Below are 22,447 nucleotides of genomic sequence, written 5' to 3' on the forward strand. Positions count from 1 at the left end.
GAGGTCCTGTGGATCTTTGTCTCCCCCTGCTGTAAGAGAGGATTTATTGTGACCAAGTGCCTGGATATCAGTTATACCAAAACATTTTTAATCATTGTACAATGCATTATGCGTGTTACACTTTTTAACGCTGACAAAAAATATATATTTCAGAAATCATTGGCAATAAGTAAATAAATAAATAAAAATTCCAGATCTTTCCTCACTGATACATGGAGACATTTCCACAGGGTATATACAACCTGCTAAAGCATGTGATCAGTAACATGATTACTTTTGTTGATATTTTGTCAAACTTTTTTCAAACATGTATCTCTTAATATACTTATTTACTTAAAAGGGGCCATGTACAGTTTAAATCATAAATGTTACAATTTGATGCACTGTACCAGATTATAGCTTGGAGCAAATTTTCATTTGCAGTTCCTGAGCAGGTCTGAACATAGACACTGCACAATGACATGACAATATAAAGTTGCACCAAAGAAAAAAAAAAACCCCACATAAAACAAGCAATACCCACAATAGCACGATATAAAGTGATATAAAGTGATATAAAGAAGAAAACACAAGTCAGACAATGCAACATACAGCTACATAAAAAAGCACACCACATACAAAACACACAAGATAAAACTACACATAACAGCACATTGCAAGTGAATGCTTCTCAGATTGAAAATACGTTTAAAGTCCACATTATATGGTCGGTGAGTACAGAGCTGAGCAGCTTGTAACTGTCTTTTTAAGTGCTACATGCTAGCCTTTATATGAGCAAATAGGTGTTCAACATATTACTTAGGGAGGCTTTGGCAGGTCATACGGCTGCTGATGTGCTTATTTATCATCATTGGCATAACAAGAGTGAACTCTTCTAAAGTGCTGTCCTTCAGTCTGTGCCTCTCATAGAGGTCTGAGGATGACCTCTCTCCTGTAGGAGAAGCTGGTGAGTTTGACCCTCTGGTTCATCCTCTCCCTGTGCTGCAGCAGGCGGTAAAGAGACAGGGTAAACTTAGCCAGAGCCAGTGTGCAGGTGATTTCCACCACCAGCAATACGGTGTACATCATCAGCTGAGATTTGCACCCCTGAATTTTGTTTCTGTAGTTATGCATGAAGGAAGGTGATGGCTCCTGAGTGACCGGCTTCATGGGACAGGTGAAGATCACTGGAGTGGTTTGTAGAGGATGCGTAGTTGTTTGGGTAGTTGGGAGGGTGGTTGTTGTTGGCATAGTTGTTGAAGGTGTCGTCGTGGTCTTAGTAGTTGTGGGCGTAGTTGTGGTGGTGGTGGTCGTTGGTGGAGTTGTTGTCATAGTGGTTGTTGGTGTGGTTGTTGTTATTGTGGTTGTGGGTGTGGTTATTGTTATTGTGGTTGTGGGTGTGGTTGTGGGTGCAGTTGTCGATATTGTGGTTGTTAGTGCTGTGGTAGTTGTTGTTATTGTTGTGGTGGTTGTGGTTAACAATGTTGTGGACAAAGAGGTGGTCGTTATAGCTGTAGTTGGTAAAGTGGTTGTTTGTGTTGTGGTAGTTGTGGTTGTTGTAGGTGTGGTGGTAGTTAGCTCTGTGGTTGGGAGTGTGGTGACAGGTGTGGTGGTTGGCAGAATAGTGGTTGGTGTTGTAGTAGTTGTGGTTGTAGTAAGAGTGGTTGTTGTTGGTTCTGTGGTTGGTAGTGTGGTGGTTGTTGGGACTGTAGTGGTGATTGGCAAAGTGGTGGTTGGTGTTGTTGGAAGTGTTGTTGTGGTAGTAAGAATGGTGGTTGTTGGTTCTGTAGTTGGGAGAGTCGTGGTTGTTGTGGGAGTAGTTGTGGTGATGGTGGTTGTAGGGGGAAGGGTGGGGCAGATTAATTGATCCTCTGTTAATAATTTGATTTCTTGCCCTTTAAGATTCTCTGGATACTCACAGACAGCAGGAGACACAATCTTGTCAGAGTTTGCCTTTATCCAAAGGTGAAGCTCTATCAGATTACAGTCACAGTGCCAAGGGTTGTCATTGAGGTAAAGTATTTTTAGTTTTGGTAAAGTCTCAAAAATATCCCCAGGAAGTGTCTGGAGGTTGTTGTGAGCTAGCTTGAGCGTGGTCAGTGATTGTAGCTTTCCAAACACATCTGCGTCCAGCGACTTTATCTTGTTGTTCTGCAGATTCAGCTCTGTGAGCTTCTCAGGGCCTTCAAAGTATTCAGCATTCAAAGTGACAAACTGATTCTTAGACAGATCTAACTTCTTGACTTTCTTCAGCGGGCTGAATATTCCTCTGGGAAGAGTGCTGAGATTGTTCTGACTGAAGCTTAACTGTGTAAGTTTAGGCATTTCTCCAAAAAGTACAGGCGGTAGACTTGTGAGTGTATTCTTGTGTAGGGTCAGTGTTTTAAGCTGAGTGAAGCCAACGAAGAATCCTTCAGGTAAACTAGTCAGAAGATTGCTATCCAATAAGAGCTTGTTTAGTTTGTCTTTATGAGGAAATAGATTAGGTGACAATTCTGCTATCTTGTTTCCATGCAAGCCAATTTCTTTCAAGTTTGGCAAGTTTTGAAAAATCTCTTCAGGAATGGTGGTCAGCTGATTCTCATAAAGCCGTAGTATCTGCAGTTTGTTTAGCTTTGAGAACCAGTCGACAGATAAAGCAGAGAGATTGTTTCTAGCCAAATGAAGGTATTTAAGGTTCTCAAGTCCATGAAAGGTCCCGTCTTCAATCGTTTCGATCTCATTCGAATTCAGCTGGAGCTCTTGTAATTTTTCAAGGCCGTCAAACAAGCCTTTCTCCAGGCTTTGGAGCTTGTTTAGCTTCAGTACAATCTTCTCGAGGTTGCTGAGGTCCTTAAAGACTCCGACTGGGATCGACTTTAATGGAGTGCTGGAGATCTCAATATACTTGAGGTTTACCAAACCTTCAAAAGCTCCCAGCTCGATGGATGTCGTGCCGGTGTTCATGAACTCCACCTTTTCAAGCTGGCGGTTTTCAACAAAGGCTTCTTTGGGGATTGTTTGAATCTGGCTATCCACAAAGAAAACCTCTGTCACACCTGGTTTCAGGAAGCGTGGGATTTCTGTCGTAGTTGAACTGAAAACATTCTGGTTCTCTTTGGGGCAGTCTGTCTCCTTTTCACATTGTTGTTGAGATGATGAAGACTCAAACAATAAAGACAAAATAAGAATGACGATTCCTCCTCTGGACATGTTCATTCACTTAAAAAAAAAAGTGATAATTCATAAAACTGAGTAAATTCTACTTGGACAATGTATACAACTTAGAATGCAGTACGATTTTTCTTTCTCTTAATTGTATTATCAATATCAAATAGTATCAATAGCACCATAAAATGCTTTGCTATGTCAAGTTGCCATTAAATCTACATTCTGTTTACGGTCAAATTCCAGAAACCTACCTTATTATTTCCTGTTTCAGGAAGTTGTTGTAGCAGTGAGGAGACACAAACAAGCCCAGTCTCACTAGTTATCGTTTGTATCAATGTCAGCCAGCAGGTCTCCAATGTATTGCATCCCATGTGAGGCGTGGTGTAACACACTTCTGCAACTTCAGATAAGAGCAGACGGAAAGTTGTTGCTTTAAAAAAAAAAAGAAATCTCAATTCCTATAAACAGTGACATTTCAGCAGCATCTACAAACTTTTTATTTTCAATATTATGAATATGTAGATTAAAATAGTGTTCAAAACAGTGCCTTCTGCCATCACTGCACACAAATGAAATGAATGTTAATTTTAGATTTGATTATGTTTTTACCTTTGACTCAAAGTAACTAACATTTAATGTGTTATATATATTAGTGTATTCACCTAAACTATATAAACAACAGATTAAAGCTGGAATATTGATAACCATCATTTTGAAAATTTGCAACTGTTCCCATATCAGGAAATTCAGACACCTCTATCTTGCATGCGTCTACCTCCAGTTTGTTGATTGTTTTCTTTTCACTTCCTTCCAAGAACATTATTATAGTCAGGCAACAATTAGACATACTTTACAGCATTTCAAACTATTTTGTTTTGGTTGGTATCAGTAATTGCAAGCAAAGCAGTGGGTGGAGTATTTGGATTTTTGCCAGATGTTTTGAACATTATTCTGACTTCCTTCCATTAGATGGCAGTCGTTTGTATATAATGGATTTAGTGGAGAGGAAAGTAGACACTGGTTAGATGATTAGCTGGTAAAAAGTGTCTCGGATTTATACCATCACTCCAGTACTCTCAGTTTATGAAAACAATAATTCAGATTTCTGTGAATTCAACACCAACACCTACTTAGTCTAAACTTCCTTTTGTTCTCCTGGACATCCCACAAGTTGAATTGGCACAATCAGCATAATCAGAAACATACTGGTGATTTAAAATACTGCTAATAACCTCTCAGTGATCACAGTATGATCATCATTATGCAAAAAGTAGGCCATAACATGCCGTATAACTAACATAATCTTATTACTTTTAGATGTGTTGAAGTCGTTTTTCCCTTTTCTTTTAAGGTATGATACAGTATGTCAATATACATTTTTCTATCTCCACACCATAGTAATAGCCATGACCAGAGAAATTATGTTTTTTGGGTTGTCTGCCTGCCTGCCTGTCTGTTTGTCCGTCCCATCTCGTGAATGGAATATCTAAAGATTGCCTTGAGGGAATTTCTTCAAATGACTCAACAATAGACTGATTTGATTTTGATGGTCAAGGTCAAGGTCACTGTGACCCTGTATCCATCTCATTCTCATGAATGTGATATTTTAAGAAGGCCTTGAGGGAATTCCTCAAATTTGGCACAAACATCCACTTTGACTCAAGAATGGATTAGATTTTTGTGGTGAAAAGTCAGAGGTCACTGTGTCATGTAATTTGCCATAACTCAAGAGTTGAAACACTTATTTTGACAAAATTTCACATAAGTGTTTTATGGAATAAAATTCTGAAGTGATGGCATTTCATATCCAATAGGGCAACTTTACTGTGACATAATAATGATCTGCAAAACACTTTTTGGCCACTGCTCAGCATCATAACTCAAAAACAGAGGTGGAGTGATGTGGCTGGATACAAAATTGGTAGCACTACTTTTGGGTGAAATGATGGTGATTGTATAGATCTTCTGAACTGCTGGGGAGAAGATGTCTATGAAGCATCCACATTTTAGATTTTGTAGCCTCTTTGCAGCAACATCCACATTTGAAGCATTGTCAACTGTACTGGCTACTTAAGAGTCTGGACAGACATGGATGTTAACTGCAGCTTGACTGGTTTGTGGAGGCATTCAGTGATGACTTGTAGTTATAACCTTATCTATAATTATGGATTAACTCATATAACCTCCTCCTGAATAATGTGTAGATAAGGGTACGCTTGCATGTAATTCCACTTAGATTAGTAAATGATTAGCACAATATAAGATTGCTCCCACTAAGAGTAGTGCATTTATTCAACATATAGCAGTAGCATTTTGCATTGTCAAGTTAAAAACCATTGAATGAATTGTGTTACAGCTGAGTCAAAATACCATGTCTGATTATGTAATGATAGCCATTTTGCAACAAAAAGTAAAACTGTCTCCTAAATGTATTGTTGTTAGCACAAAAAGCCATTGTCAAGCTGCAATTATTAATACTGAAAAATGAAGGAAAAAAACCCCAATACTGAATGCAGCCTTAATTCTATAATTAAAAAACACTGTTTCAGTGCATCAGATTTTACATTCACCAAAATGTCCACTTTGCCCACAAGATGGCAACGTGGGTGTTTCTTTTACCGTTAGTACATACAATGTCCGTTCTCTTCTTACAGCATACATGAATTTAAATACTGGCTGGTAAATTTGATCATTAAAGAAGCTAACAAATTCAAAGGTTAACTTGTTTGTTCTAGCTGATCTGAATGGAGCTGAAGTGATCCTGTCTGTTGCCTTTGAGGCTCTAAAATCAACCCTGGGCTCCACATTTTCCGAGTAAACCACAGTAATCAGTGAGCATTTTCCCTTGGCTTTAAAAGTTCTTGGGTTGCTAATATTGGGTGGTCTAATCTACAGCACAGAGTTCTTATTTCTGCGGCCTATATTTCCCCTGCCTTTCTTGTTCCTCTTCCAGCACACACAGCTGATAATGACAGTGCTGATGATAACAGTGGCCACTACTGCGATGACGATTAGGATGATTGAAGTATCATTAGAAACTGTTCCCTTCTCCCCTTGTCCACTGCCAGTGACCTCCTCGTGCTCTGAAGTGGGGGTGGTCTTGACAGCCGGTGAGGGAGTACTTCGTCTTGTTGGGGGAGTTTGGGGTTTCCTCCTTTTCTCTGTTGAGGTCAACATGGGCTCCTCTGTTGAGCTGAGAGGCAGGAAGTTCTCATCTGCCAGCAGAGCAATGACCTCACCAGTCAGACTGAGAGGTGTTTCACAGACCACAAGAGTTTGGTTGGTTTTGGATGGGTGCCTTGTCAGCCAGTCTCTTAGTGGCAGAATATCCTTGTCACACTTCCAGGGGTTCTGCTGCAAGAGAACTTCCCTTGCTGCACTGAGGGCATCTAGACTCTCCTGTGGCAGGTTGGGAAGGGAGTTATTTTGCAAGTCTATCTGCCCCAGGTTGCTCAGTCCCTTGAGAAAACCCACAGGGAGGGAGCTGATGAAGTTGTGCTCCAGGGAAATGTTGACCAGCCTGGGCAGACCTTGGAAAGTCCCAGCTTGAAGGGTTGTGAGCAGATTGGTGTGAAGTGATACCTCTCCCAGCTGCTCCAACCCTTCAAAGGCCCTTATGGATACAGAGCTGATCTGGTTGCGACTGAGCACAAGGAGACGCAACTGTGTCAGGTTCCTGAATGTGTCATCCTCCACATGCTTCAGTTTGTTGTCATACAGCCACAACTCGTGCAACGGCATGGGCCCAAACACCCCTGGTCCCAGACTCTCCAGCTGGTTTTCATACAGAGAGATCTGGGAAAGCAAGGGCAGGTTTAATAAGATCCCTTGTGGAAGAGATGTGAGCCTGTTGTTAGAGAGGAACAGCTTTTGGAGTTTTGAAGTCTTGGAGAAGATGTTATGATGGAGATGAGTGATTAGATTATCATGTAGAGATAGTTCCTCCAGGTCTCCAAGGTCATCAAAAATGCCCAGGGGAAGTTCCTTTAGCGAGTTTTTGTTAAGCCGTAAGGTTTTTACCTTAGTAAGACCTTTGAATGTCTCACTTGGTAGTTGACTGATATTGTTTCCAGAGAGCATAAGGTACTGCAACTCAGTAAGAGGGTGAAATGTTTCCACGGGTACAGAAGTGAAAAAGTTCTTACTGAGGTCAAGGAGTTTCAGCTGTGTCAATGGGGCAAACCAGTTAGGGCGGAGTACCAGGAGCTTGTTGCTCTTCAGATTCAGAGACTCAAGGCTCTTAAGATGTTGGAACAAGGCCTCGGGGAGATCCTGCAGCTCAGTGGTGGTAAACGCTAAGGCACCTATGTTTGGAGTGGAATCAAATGTGCCAGTGCGCACTTCCCTTAAAACAGTGTCCTTAATCACAAAGATGCCAAGGGCATTAGCAAAATCAGCCAGATCCTCTGGTTTCAGGAAGTAGATACTGCAATTGGAGAAGTAGAGGCCTGTGGTGGATGACGGCACAGTTGTGGGGAAGTCCGAAAGACCACTGCAGAGTATTTTGGTGTCATGACATTTGCATCCATCCGGGCATGCCTGAACAACAGCGTTGATGAAACAGAGAAGTAGGAGCACATGAAGGGTCGGGGTCAGGTCCATTATTTACCCTAGAACAAAAGAAATGGCTATGTTACAGTCAAGGTTGGCTATAAATCTTGTATCAGATTTACATAGATGACAAACGGCTTTGTGAACATGTCATTTTCATTTAATGCTAAATACTTAATCAATATTACATGTCCAAGTCAGTTAACTAGTCACTGGGAGTACTTTCACTCAGCATGTGAACATTTTTCATGCCCTCGGTGGCGCTGGAGGACTGGAGTCAAGTCTAAGATACATAAATGATATTACTTTACATTTTACAGAATGTCTGTGTCACAAATCGTTGTGTGGTGTTTGAAAAACATTCATTTACCATGCAGGAAGTGCGTAGTAAAAGATGCTATCTTGATGCATAACAGGAAATGCATTCCAAATGCAGTCCAATTAAAGTAACACAAAACATTCGAGATAAAGCACTGAAATTAACTAAAAAACATATTTGGAGCTCTGAAAAGTGATTCTGATTTAAATTTGAAATCACAGAATTGCTTGTTTTACAATATTAGGGATATTCTTGCTACTCTTGCTCATGAAGGGAACTGCTCTCTGAGATTGGATCAGACAGTAAGAGAGAGAGACTTTGGTTTGTTTTTTTCTCCTCTTACTGAAAGAACAGCCACAAACTCGGGATTCTCTGCACTTTAAATCACCAAAATAAGGCAGTTAAGCTGAAGGCAACTCTAATTAGTAACAGTGCCTACATGTTGCAGCCTCAGCATTCTTGTTTAAACCGAAAAGGAGTCATTTGCATAAATTGATCCAGTGCTGTACTTTGCTGCCTGTGGCTAGGAGCGTTGCCCATCAACATTGCCAAAAGGGTTGGCTGGTATAATCACCATGCTTAGTAGCCTTTTGGGATTAAAACCATGCATTCAGTATTTGGGTTCAACAGCATTTGTAGGCACTGAAATATAAAGTTTGCCACATATTGTTCTATAAAAAGTAAATTCCCAAAACCACAGAGTATACTCTGAATATGGGCATGGTCTTTGGTTTGCTGCCACATGCAAAAATGATCTCTTTGTTGTGTCTACAGTGCATCCAAACATGAGGGACTGCCTGCACATGTTTGAGTCTGTGGCAAAGGCTGTGCTCAGTGTTTGTGATGGCACAGCAGGCTCCAAAGGCGAAGCTGTGCCAACATAATGACCTGCTTCTCCGTACAAATCCATTTAAAGTTCTGCAACCTAAGGTTGGCAAGCATGAGTTGTTTCTCAGAGGCTGAGGTGTATTAGGGTGCAGAGAGAGTCTTTCCGAGGAAGTAAGTTTCTAAAGAGACCAGTATGTCCCTAAAATGAGCTCAGCCACAGAGGTACCAGATTTATTTTTTTTTCTCTTTCTTTCTTTCTTTCTTTGAGGAGGATAGAGGCTCATAAAACTCATCCAGGTGCGTCAGAGCTGTTTTGTTCCTATGTTTACTCTCATTCAATAAGTGGTGGATAAGTCCTGTGAGAGGAGAAATAATGTTTTCATTGTTAATAAAATGTTATTACTGTGCTTTTTAAAAACATGTTCTTTATACTGCACATAAGTACAAGTTTGTCATACTTGTACTTTGCCGAAGTACTTTAACTTTACTTTATACTTATATTACTCTACATTTTGGAGGCAAACATTGTACTTTTACAGCACCATATTTGTTAGATAACTGTAGTCGCTAGTTACATACAAATTTAGACTATTAACATAACATGAATCAACTAATAAATTATGATATACTGTTATAACATAAGTTACCAGCTGCATATAAAGTAGTTATAATAAGCTCCACCTTTAACTGCTGCAACATTTAAGGGAAAGTTCACATTTTTTGAAGTGGGGTTATGTGGGGTATTTATCCATAGACAGGATTTTACAAACAGTAGATGTCAGTTGGCATGCCAGTTCTGACCCCCCCAGTAAAGCAACGCTGCACATTTTAGAGTGGCCTTTTATTGTGGCCAGCCTAAGGCACACCTGTGCAATAATCATGCTGTCTAATCAGCATCTTGATATGCCACACCTGTGAGGTGGGATGGATTATCTCGGCAAAGGAGAAGTGCTCACTAACACAGATTTAGACAGATTTGTGAACAATATTTGAGAGAAATGTGTCTTTTGTGTATAGAAAATGTTTTAGATCTTTGAGTTCAGCTCATGAAAAATGGGAGCAAAAACAAAAGTGTTGCATATATATGTTTGTTCAGTATATTTAAGACAGGAATATGTCTCTGATTTTAAAAAAACAACTGAAAACTACTAGTTAGTTATCATTTGAGTGTTATCTTCTTATAAATTTCTCCTATTGCCTGTGTTGCAGTGAAAACATTACCTCGTTAAAAGAAAACACTATCAGGAACAATAGATTTTAAACAGCTTTTGTAGTTTTCAGACACATTGTAGCATCACAGCTTCCAGACACAAAATCAACAAAGCCTGACAGCTAAACCATGTTTCCTCTGTGGTATATGTTATAACATCCCAGTCCAACTAAAACCACTGTCTGCTCTTGACTGGGACAACCTGGAACGTTCTGCTGCACACTGTAATGGCTAAAGCATTTCCAGTTCACCATTAATTGCTTTGATTTTTTTTTTCTCTCTTGCCAGAGTTGAAAGATCAGCACTTTGTCTGTCATGAAAAGACTGAACTAGCAAAGTGGGGCACTGTATTGCCAGAGAGCAGCAGTCAAGCCAGTCAAGTAGGTTTTTGTTTTATATAAAAGGTTTTTGACCACCACTTTATCTAACAGCGTTAAGACTTAAGTTATCCACAATAAACATTTTTTAACAAAAACTTGAACTAAATTCAGTGCAATCTAGAGTCAGAAAGTCAGTATTATACTTTACACAGGAAAAAACATAACGTAATTTAACAAAATCAAGGTTGAATTATTTATAAAAAGTTGTACTTTTTACAATACCATAGATTGCCATAGATTATACAAGCTGTTATCCTTATCTTCCTTCCACATTATCTTCAAAAAGTATGTTACAATAAATAAGTCAGTATTAGCACTTTGTTAACCAGCGTTTTGTTGAACTTACCTCTGGTGCTAGCTGATGATTGAGTGAACAGAGTGCTGCTGTGGTTATCTTTTATATACGTCCTCCTTTCCTCCTCAGCTTCCCAGATGCTCTGATGAAAGTTTCCAGCACGTCTGAACTCTCACACCATCACATTTTCCTGCTCTTCGTCATCACTCGATTCCCCTTACCAACCAGATTTTAGTTTTTGCCTGAGCTCATGTAATCTGCAGGTCCTGTTTCTGAGGCTTCGGTGGCACTGCTCAGCGTCCCGGCTGTACCCCCTGCCCCCTCTGTTCCTCTCACACACTCATGCTCACATTTTTTGCTTAACGTGGTGGTGGGGGATTAAGCAAGCAGGCAGAAGCCCCACCCTCTCGTGATTACAGTGTATGGGTGTCTGTGGTTGTTTGAATGCATGTAAGGGGATGTGTGAGCTTCATCTCAGGGCAGGCTTATGTTTTTGACATTGTCAATACACATTTCCCTTCCAAGAAAAAGTGGTATTTCGGTCAGAGGTCAAGGAGGGTGAGGTTTGGTTTGGTTGAAGACAAAGAAGTTTTTTTGTGTTTTTTGTTTGTAGCATTGTTTTGTTTGTACATAGTTCTCTGTTTGGGTGTGCAAATTTTAACGTCAGCTGCACATATTTTTGGTATGACGTCCACCGTACGCTTGTAAGCCGATAGTTTGGGCACTCGGCAGTTTTGGACTTTCACAAATCCACTGTTAGGGAATTATAGATTGCAAAATGATCCGAATAGCAACCAAACAACCTGCAAACATCTGTTCAGTTTCACTTGTGCTGATTAATAATGAGGTTTGGGAAAATGTGTAAAGAACATTGAGAATTGTCTAATTCTGGATGAAATGACATGGTGAGGCAGTATGACAGAAAACTGCTTAAGAAAATGTTCTTTGTTAAAAAAATAGTTTAAGTATTTGGTTTTTCTCAACCTGTTCATGTAAATTCAGTGAGATTTAGGTCTGGTGCTTAAATGTGAACTGGTCTGTTCTTCAGTAAATCAGTCGGGTAAAAAAATGGCCGAGCAGGGAGTGTTATGCTGCTTTTAACATTCCTGAGTTGCTGTAAGTGAATCCATCTGTTCTGTCACATGACAAACAAGCTCCTGACCACAGAAAACAGATAGTGAGGGTGGAGTTAACGTATAGAAAGTCAGTTGGTCACACACTGGAAGTATGCTGGTTTGCTGGTATGAAAGTTATAACTTCCGCAACTGGTTATACCAACCAGAGATCTTGAATGAGATCAGTGTGAAGTCCTTTTGTCAGTACGCTGGCACACGTTATTCACTATAGCAAGAGGGAGGGACATTCCCCCTCTGTCCCATAATGTTCATATTGTTATTGCCAAACTTTACTTTGGATATTGTCACACAAATTGTCGGTGAAATCAGCTTAACATCTTGCAGCGTTGCAGAAGTTCCCTGTCCTCATCTGAGTGAGGTGAAAAGAGCAGCCGTGAGCAGACAGCTGAGGAAAGTTGTAATAAGGCAGTATACAATACTTTATTTCTCCCTGTTTGATAAGTAGAAAGAGAGTTAAATGTCTGAGCTTTTACACTTCTCATATACATACGCGTACATCCCTTGGCATTTGAGGAGCTTTTCAATGGTTAAAAATCATTGAATTTGCTCCAGGGGTGTTGCGACTAGATGAGTAAGACTCACAGATTGATGTGAGTAATGACACTAGATTGATGAGTTTAGAAAGAGATACAGCAGTATCCGTACATAGTAATATAACAAGTGTACATTTTTCACAAAATATTTAAGGATGAATAATGAGATAGCTAAATAAGGCATGACTAAACCTCAGTTTTACAACAAAAGAACTCTGTTTACACTGCAAACCTGGATAAGTGACTGAAGTATTTTGAGGGAAGTGATTGTCCAGGAAAGAATTAAGTATCAACCAAAACAAATTTATTTAAGTGAAACTGACTTAAATGCTAATAAGCTTCGAAGTGGCAATTTAAATTAATAAACTAAAATCAACTACTCTTTATCCTATTCAACTTCAGCATTTTAAGTTACATTGACTTAATATTTATAGGTGAAGTGTGTAAAATTTAGGGGGATTCTGTGATGTCCAGCAGTGAATTGCAAATTGCAACCAGCGACTTCTCCTGGCTACAATTACTCCAGTGTTTATTCAGTGTGTGTACATGCATATTAATAACATCATTTTAAGCCACAAATTATTTGAAGTGTAACAGTTACAGGATGTGAGAAAGTCAGATAAACTGTTGCAGACTGACAGTTTGTTTTGTAAACATCATTGGGCCTGCACAAACAGAATACGGTCGGCAGTGACTGTGACATTAGTGTTTATCATGTACAATGCAATATGAATAACCTGATTTCTCTGTGCTCATGTTAACACTATATCCTGAATATAACCATAACTACGATAGGCCTCATAAATGGGTTTTTCATGTACATGTAAACCTACTGACTGTTCAGGAGGTTAGTTTTTATTGAGAACTGAATTATCCACAGAGGAAACTTTCTCTCTAACACAAATGGAACAGGTGATTAAAGCTGTTAGAAACACTGGATAAATCAGTTTCACGTTACAAATCAGTGTTTCTCTGACTCCATTTGGCATGGTGGTGGGGGCGGCTCTTTTACCACTTGCTAATGTGTGCTCACTTTTTTGAGATAACCAGACATTCAGTAGGTTTTCACCAGAAGCCAAACTATACACAGAGAAGTCTTGCTCTCCAGAACAAACAAACCTGGTGATTTAAACCAGTAAAAATAAAAACAGTAAAAACTTGGTATGAAGCATTTTGTGTTACAAAAGAATGTAATTCTAGCGCTGCTTGTTGCAGATCTGCTTCTAACTACAGTGGTCGACACAAAAACACTAGTGACCCTGTCTCGAGCTACTGCTTGGTTTGTCCGTTCTGGGCTATAGTAGAAACATGGTGACACATGGCAATCTCCGTAAATGAGGACCTGCTCCCTATGTAGATGTAAACGGCTCACTCTAAAGGAAGACAAACACAATGACTCTCATTGTCAGATGATTATCCACTATAGAAAATATACTTTATTTGTTCTATTCCATTCAGTATATCTTGATAAATCCTACACACTAGACCTTTAAGTTTCATTTTGTGTTCTTTATTATTCCTATAAGTGTAATATTTAAGTTTAGAAAACTCACTGTGTGTAAATAGATGTAAACATGTATTTTTTATGTAAAACAACAAAAGACTGACCAAAGAGAAATACATTACAAGGATGTTGTTGTAGCTTTCTATGGCAAACTATACCCTTTTTAATGACAGAATACTTTCTTCTTCCTGTTAGTAAAAGGTTATCACTCAACACTGCAGCCAAAAGTCTGATAAGACCAGTGTTACAAATGTGAAAAAAATCCCTCTGAGTAAAAGGTTAAGTAAGTTAATTGCAGACAAATAAAGGTTGGAACAATGAATAGAATCTCCACTTGTTTTCCACCATGAAAAATCCGTCATGACTCCAGCAGTTTGATTTCCTCTCCCCATGCTCTCCTGCTCTTACTGTGTGTGTGTGTGTGTGTGTGTGTGTGTGTGTGTGTGTGTGTGTGCATGTTTGCGCGCTCACTGTTGTGTGAGCTCAGTGTACTGGAAAGGCCTAATCACTCGTTGCCATAGCAATGAACTTGGGTGCTGTTCACCAATTCATCCTCCTTTGTTTGCTGTTTGTTTTAAAGTCCAATCACTTCTCATGGAATTTGCGGCATCTGCTGTCATTTTGTGCAGGTTTAAAAGCTCTGAAAGCTTTTTTTGACCAGCGGTAGACCATTCTCTGTTGTTTCAAAGAATAATGATAAACAGTATTATTGGTTTAAAGTGCAATTATCAACACAGCTGGTAACAAACGTAACTTTAGCTGTATGAGCATCATTTATAATTCTCTTCAAAATTCTTGAGTAAAAACGTTTCTATGAAAACTTGTATGACAACTATGTTTTTTTTTAATCCTTTTCTAGGCAATATTGTAAGTAATGTTGTATGTGAAGACTCCATAAAAGGCAATCATAACAGTGGACTCACTGTTGCGGTTTTGTTTGATAGAGGAAGCTTGTGAAATTACAGGGGCACTGTTTTGCAGAGGAGTCATCTCAACAGTCATTTTCCTCCCTGAACCTGTGAAATCCGGAAGATGACTAAATCTGAGCTTCCTGTTTGAAGGATTTCTCAAAGATGATGTGGTTATTCTTCCCGTTATCCACCATAAGATTCATTCTGGGATTGTACATTTCTCCCTCATTCCCATAAAGAAACTCAGATAAGAGGGATATTTACAGAAGCAGCTGGTGCCCTGGTACAAGTTTACGAAACAGGACAGATTCATGCATAGACATTGATTTATTGGTGCATTGTTTCAGCTGTGAGATCACAGGAGTGGGCCTAAACCCACACACTGCAGTGTTCAACCAGGCTACATAACAGTAAGCTTTCAGAAAACACTTGAATAACTTATTATTTTACTGATATACCAAATACAACCAAGTTTCAATGAAATACTGAAGTCCTTTTACCAGATACCAGTGTGTAAAGTGCATGTGGGGAGAAATAAGGCCAACAGAATTCAAAATTTCTGACACATAAGGGGTCTGATATTTATACTGTAGGTTCTCATTGCTAAAATTTAATTCTAAACCTTGGTTTAGATGCAAACAGATAACAGATGTAAAGAAATACAATCGGAATTACTGATGGGAGAGAAAGGAATAACATTATCATAACAGCTTTTTCCATAACTCAGTAGTAGTTTTTAACATTTGTCAAGCCAAGGGCCCTTTAGCTCAAAGAGAGACAGAGCAGGGCCAGGGAGCCCCTACTGCATTGTACAATATTGAGTTGCAGTTGAGATAACTCCCTGAATATTTCTATGGAGATATATTTGTCTCAATAATGTGTTAAGAGATTGACAATCTGTGTGTCAATGTGAACTGTAACTCAAAAATAGCTGAAAACTCTGTGTGTAATATGCCTAAAAACTTTGTTTGTAAAATGCAAATCCACAAATGAAGAAATTAGATCCACAAAGGCCTTTTTAATTCACAAATATATACTATTTGTGTTTGTGCATATATGTAAATGACATGAATGTGGACCCCCCTGTTGAAGACCCAGGCTCTACAATAAACAAGCATTTCCTATCCACCAATATGGTGCAAGACACATAGACATTATGAGATTGATTCAGACTGATCACTCAACGGTACAATAAACAATGTTTTGAAGTTCTGATGTCTCCTCATGCTGTTTGGAGATTTCACCACTAGAGGGAAACAAATCAACACACGTGATAAGGCAAGGAGAAACTTGCTAAGAAATGACACAAACATTGGCACAAAAAATGTAAAAAGTGCAAGAAAATTACCTGAAAATTAGAAAAAAATAGAAGAAAAACAATAAACAAATAAATAAGTGAAAGACCTGAAAAGTCTGCTCAAAAATAATAGTAATTCTTTAAAATAATTTAAAATGTATTATTATTATAATTATAAAATCCTTTTTAAACATTTTCCTTGCTTTTTTAAGAAATAATTTTCCAAATCTACTATTATCTGACAATTTGGGAAACATTTCTTGCTAAGTTGCTCATTGCCCCTTTTTTCCCATGTTTTCATGGGAAAAAGGAGCTTGTGAAGGTGTCTGAATGCAGCACAAGAAAAGTGATGTTGCTCCATGTTTCAAAGGGGTTAAATGTGATATGTTTTGAGAATTCTGGGTCAGATTTTTCATTATTATTATTATTATTATTAATATTATGGGTAGCAGAAAAGTTGAGAAATGTTGTCAGTGAAAATGTGTGGGAGCCCTAAAAAATGCTTTTTGATGTTAGATTTAAAGATATTGAACTTTGTGTGAAATATTGTCAATCAGCAGCTTCTGTATCCGACTTCTTTCTTAGAAAAAACTCTATTGCTAAGGCACTGCCAAAACGTTTGATTTGTAGACGGTTTGTCTTGCAGTTGTAGCTTCCACTTTAGTTTGGTGTCATGATGCCAGCGTTATTACACAGGAGTGGAAATGTAGCAAAAATGTGCATCTAATGAATGATGAGTAGTAGACTAAATGTGGAAAAACTTTGACATATTATTGCAGTTTGTACTTAGTTTTCTGAAAACACCATAGTCTGTTCATCATCTTTTTAGTGAACGGATGAAAGATTTCAGAATGTACTTTTATACTAAAAGAAAGGGAACATTTTGGAAGTGTTAATATTTAGAGGTCAATATGCAATGGATTTACTTGTTCAGTACACTTGAGATCAATTTGGCTTCATGTGGCCCATAAAATAAAACGAGTTTGACTCCCTGGTATAGATAAAGTTTCTTGTTTTCTTTGAATGACACAGAGAATGTAGTCTCGAGGATCCCCCCTGATGTAAGATGGTGTTTGTTGTGGCCAAGTGCCTGGATTCCAATCATAACAAGACAGATTTCTAGGTAGAAGAATTTTAATCATCTTATGATGCATGAAGCTTATAACAAAATGTTTTACCATCAAAAAACAAAAAGATAATTTCCACATGTGATAATCCCCCATGTACATATACAACATACTAAAGCAAGTCATTAGTAAAATAATAATACTAGGAATGTATAACTATTGACACAGCATTAAAGAAACAGCACAAATACAATGAATGAAAGTGAATCTGGGGTTAGCTTTCACTTTCACTTTTGCTGGGGATAATGTTTACAAGCAGTAACCAACAACTCTTGCCTACCTTTAACATTTTTATATATTTTTATTTCATGTATTCATGGCAAAACACGCAACTTAGACGAAGAAATTACCCAAAAATTTGCAACTAAATAAAAAAAAAGTAAGACAAAACTACCTAACCATAAGCAAAAAAGAAAGTTAAGAAAAACAATAACAAACAAGGAAATGACCTGAAAAAATGCTTAAAAAGTAATAATTCTGTAGCACAAATTTAAATAGATTATTATGCTAACTATTAATGTGGTTTTCTTAACATTTCCCCTAGTGTAAATTTCTTTCACAATTTTCAGGACATTTATTTCCAAGTTGCTGATTGACTTTTTTCCATGTTTTCAGAAGAAATCAAACCAATTTGCTCAGCACTCAAAACACCTACAAAAGGCATTTCAACGCAGCCCAAAAAAAAATTAATGTCGATCGAGGCTTCGAAAGATTAGAAAATCATTGAGAGCTTTGGAAAAGTCATGGAATTTTGTTTTACGTAATGAAGTTGGTATAGTTTATATTGTAGTTATAGATATATATAGATATATATAATTCTATTTTGTGTAGCTGTCAATGTCACATAGCTCTGATATGCATTTATGTGACATTTTGTTCACCATCACATACATCTCTTCATTTTCTCCCTGCATCCCGTCTCTACCTTCATGTACGTCAGCTAGCTGAAATTGTGCTTGACTTCAATATATTTTAAAAAATGCCAGGAAATGGGGAAAAAAAAATGTATCGTGGGCCCTTGAAAAGTCATGGAAACGTTTTGAAATTTTGTCCATGAAAATGTGTTGGAACTCTTTAAATATTATGTTAGGCTATACATCTGCTGCTCATAGAGGCCTAAGGATGAACTCTGTCGTGTAAGAGATGCTGATGAGTTTGACCCTCTGGTTCATCTTCTTTCTTCTCTGCAGCAGTCGGTAAAAAGTGAGCGTAGCCAGTGCCAGCATGCAAATGACCACAAGCGCGAGCAGTGCGATGCAGATAATCACAGGAGTGGTTTGTGAAGGAGGCGTTGTTGTTTGGCTGGTGATTGGTGGTATGCTGAGGCTGGCCGTCATGGACAAAGGCGTAGATGTGGTCAGAATGGTTGTGGGTGCACTTGTGGTGGTGGTTAGTGGACTTGTTGAAGTTGTTGTGGCGGTGGTCATGGTGGCAGGAGTTGTTGTGGGTATTGGCAGACCAGTGGTTGTTGGTACCTTTTTAATGGTAGTTAGGTTTGCTGTTGAAAGTGGAGTTGTGGTGGTTGTGGGCAGTCTGATGATGACTGGTGTTGTAGAAAGTGGTGTTGTGGTAGTAAGAATGGTGGCTGTTGGTTCTGCCATTGGAAGTGTGGTGGGTGTGGGGGGTGAAGTGGTGGTTGCCAAAGTGGTGGGTGTTGTTGTCGGGGTAGTAAGAATGGTGGTTGTTGGTTCTGTAGTTGGGAGAGTTGTGGTAGTTGTGGGGGGTGAAGTGGTGGTTGGTGTTGTTGGAAGTGTTGTTGTGGTAGTAAGAATGGTGGTTGTTGGTTCTGTAGTTGGGAGAGTCGTGGTTGTTGTGGGAGTAGTTGTGGTGATGGTGGTTGTAGGGGGAAGGGTGGGGCAGATTAATTGATCCTCTGTTAATAATTTGATTTCTTGCCCTTTAAGATTCTCTGGATACTCACAGACAGCAGGAGACACAATCTTGTCAGAGTTTGCCTTCATCCAAAGGTGAAGCTCTATCAGATTACAGTCACAGTGCCAAGGGTTGTCATTGAGGTAAAGTATTTTTAGTTTTGGTAAAGTCTCAAAAATATCCCCAGGAAGTGTCTGGAGGTCGTTGTGAGCTAGCTTGAGCGTGGTCAGTGATTGTAGCTTTTCAAACACATCTGCGTCCAGCGACTTTATCTTGTTGTTCTGCAGATTCAGGTCTGTGAGCTTCTCAGGGCCTTCAAAGTATTCAGCATTCAAAGTGACAAACTGATTCTTAGACAGATCTAACTTCTTGACTTTCTTCAGCGGGCTGAATATTCCTCTGGGAAGAGTGCTGAGATTGTTCTGACTGAAGCTTAACTGTGTAAGTTTAGGCATTTCTCCAAAAAGTACAGGCGGTAGACTTGTGAGTATATTCTTGTGTAGGGTCAGTGTTTTAAGCTGAGTGAAGCCAACGAAGAATCCTTCAGGTAAACTAGTCAGAAGATTGCTATCCAATAAGAGCTTGTATAGTTTGTCTTTATGTGGAAATAGATTAGGTGACAATTCTGCTATCTTGTTTCCATGCAAGCCAATTTCTTTCAAGTTTGGCAAGTTTTGAAAAATCTCTTCAGGAATGGTGGTCAGCTGATTCTCATAAAGCCGTAGTATCTGCAGTTTGTTTAGCTTTGAGAACCAGTCGACAGATAAAGCAGAGAGATTGTTTCTAGCCAAATGAAGGTATTTAAGGTTCTCAAGTCCATGAAAGGTCCCGTCTTCAATCGTTTCGATCTCATTCGAATTCAGCTGGAGCTCTTGTAATTTTTCAAGGCCGTCAAACAAGCCTTTCTCCAGGCTTTGGAGCTTGTTTAGCTTCAGTACAATCTTCTCGAGGTTGCTGAGGTCCTTAAAGACTCCGACTGGGATCGACTTTAATGGAGTGCTGGAGATCTCAATATACTTGAGGTTTACCAAACCTTCAAAAGCTCCCAGCTCGATGGATGTCGTGCCGGTGTTCATGAACTCCACCTTTTCAAGCTGGCGGTTTTCAGCAAAGGCTTCTTTGGGGATTGTTTGAATCTGGCTATCCACAAAGAAAAGCTCTGTCACACCTGGTTTCAGGAAGCGTGGGATTTCTGTCGTAGATGAACTGAAAACATTCTGGTTCTCTTTGGGGCAGTCTGTCTCCTTTTCGCATTGTTGTTGAGATGATGAAGACTCAAACAATAAAGACAAAAAAAGAATGACGATTCCTCCTCTGGACATGTTCATTAACTGTAAAAAGAAAACAAATACAATAATGATGCTCTTTTTTATAAAAGGCTCTTAAGCCAAAATCCTCCCACTTGTGCACCCTGCTCACTCACGCTCACATGCTCTGCTGCTACGGAAGTTTAATAACTTATATAATGATGATAAAGCTAAATTTTTTCTCTTTTAGCCACAAACCTACAGTAAATTCCAGTCAGCAAAACCACATCTTACAAGGTGTCATAAATAGAGTTGAAATATTACATGGGCTACCTATCAAAGAGGAAGAGAGCCAATTTAGGATCTGCTTAAAATCTGCCGAATCCCACAATTCTTTCTATCTCTTAAATTAATGGACCTAGGTTGACTCTCTATTCTCTGCACATGCTCTTTTGCTGTCTTTTTTATTTATTTTTTATTTATTTATTCATTTTTTGTTCTTCAGTATATTATTTTCTTCTTCTCTTTTCAAATCTGAAAAGAGAAGAAGAATGTAGCCATAACCACAAATTATAAAAACAAAAATAAAAAATTTCCTCCTTTTCCTTTTGACTGGTGTGGTGTATTATGTTCCGTTTCTTAAGGTTCTTATTTCGGTTAGGCAAGGAGGCCGTGAGGTCAAAGGTCTAGGGATGGTTAGGCCTGGAAGCCAAGTGTACAGAATGCTGGCACCAGGCTAAAAGTAACATGGAATGAGGCTACTTTCATAAAAGGACATATTTGTGGGGTCTTGTGATTGATCACAGCAGGTGAGAAGTTGCTTTACTGACAAATGTATTGATGCCTGTACCTATATAAGAGACTTGTATGAGCTGTAAAATAGAGAGATTCGCATTGGTCCTGAATCCTCTCCCAGGCAGACCATGGTGCCTGGTGGATGCTGAACTTTGTTGTAATAAATTGATTATTATGCAACCAAGTCAGTGTCCGCGGAGGTTTCTTCATCTTCCACACATCATTGCTCCTTAAGAAACAACCACACTGGCTAATGCAATACTTACTGCACTTTGCCTGGGAAAATGTAAACATAGGCTCTTTCTGTCTTTCTAAAATGATCAGAGCTAAGTGTAAATGCCCACCAAGACACAGTGTGATCACAGTGTAGAGGTGATCTGGGCAACACTCAAAGATCTTATATATCTTTAGTGGTGTAAACCCTAATGCATCCTGAAGGTCCCCAACAAGCATGTCATCAAATTCGTCATTAGTGCAGGCTGTGGTGGTTGTTATAGAGCATTTCAGTTGCCAATAACTTTCCCCTTTTACAACATGTTGGATATGATGTTGTGTGCCGTCCATCATGTTTCTGTATTGGCGTATTGGATTCTTCTGACAGCCATATCTCCAGCTGTACCGACACAACTGCTGACTAGTGAGCATGCTAGAAGGAGTGTGGACTTAAAACCTAGTGCTGGGCCCTCTGACTTATTGAGACTGTTTTACAACGAGTCAAAAGCTCCTTATAGTTACTTTAATTATACTTTATTTCATAAAATGAATACTACTACTTCTTCTCTCATATTTAAACCTTCGCCTCAGTCTGTTCTCTTTTTACAGCACACACGAAGAGGAATACTGGCTGGTACATTTGATCATTAGAAGTAGAAAGCTAATGAATTCAAAAGTTGACTTGTTTGGTCTAGCTGTTAACACAGCACCTTATTGATCATCATCCTTAGCTTTGTCCATGCAATCTTCCTGCCTAACTGTCCTCAACAAGTTTCGTTACAGTTATACCGTTATGCATGCCATTTTGTTGAACTTACCTCCAGTCACGGCTGATTATAAAGTGAAAAGAGAACTTGAACTGTACTTCTTCTCTTTTTTGCGAAATGTTGTGATAGGGGATCAAGCAAGCAAGAAGAAGTCCCACCCTTAGGAGATCTGATGTACTGCTTGTGACCCCTGCAGTATAAGTGTGTGTGTGTTTCTGTGTCTGTGTGTCTGCTTAGGTCTGTGTATGCACACTGTTATGTGAACTCAGCATACAGGAAAGGCCTGATCAGCTGTTGCCATAGCAATGAACTTGGTTTCTTTTCACAAACTCA

General features: G+C 39.0%; 1 protein-coding gene across 1 annotated transcript; it reads right to left on the reverse strand.

The window, feature by feature from the left end:
• Positions 1–706: 706 nt before the first annotated feature.
• On the reverse strand, positions 707–22,295 carry LOC121963568. The gene is made up of 4 exons (XM_042513853.1): positions 22,166–22,295; positions 18,329–20,423; positions 6,022–7,733; positions 707–3,177 (listed from the first exon to the last, which is right to left on the reverse strand). Exons 2-4 carry the CDS (start codon positions 20,418–20,420, stop codon positions 904–906), a joined length of 6,078 nt encoding a protein of 2,025 aa, XP_042369787.1. The 5' UTR covers positions 20,421–20,423; positions 22,166–22,295; the 3' UTR covers positions 707–903.
• Positions 22,296–22,447: the final 152 nt, after the last annotated feature.

This window comes from Plectropomus leopardus, chromosome 3, assembly GCF_008729295.1.
Source record: "Plectropomus leopardus isolate mb chromosome 3, YSFRI_Pleo_2.0, whole genome shotgun sequence".
In the NCBI taxonomy this organism is placed as follows: Eukaryota; Metazoa; Chordata; class Actinopteri; order Perciformes; family Serranidae; genus Plectropomus; species Plectropomus leopardus.

Coding starts and splice junctions, on each gene's coding strand:
- LOC121963568 (XM_042513853.1), bottom strand. CDS start 20,420: ATGAACATGTCCAGAGGAGGAATCGTCATTCTTTTTTTGTCTTTATTG. Junction 7,734..18,328: donor GTTCATCCTTAGGCCTCTAT/GAGCAGCAGATG, acceptor TTCTAGGGTAAA/TAATGGACCTGACCCCGACC. Junction 3,178..6,021: donor GAAATAAGAACTCTGTGCTG/TAGATTAGACCA, acceptor TTTTTTAAGTGA/ATGAACATGTCCAGAGGAGG.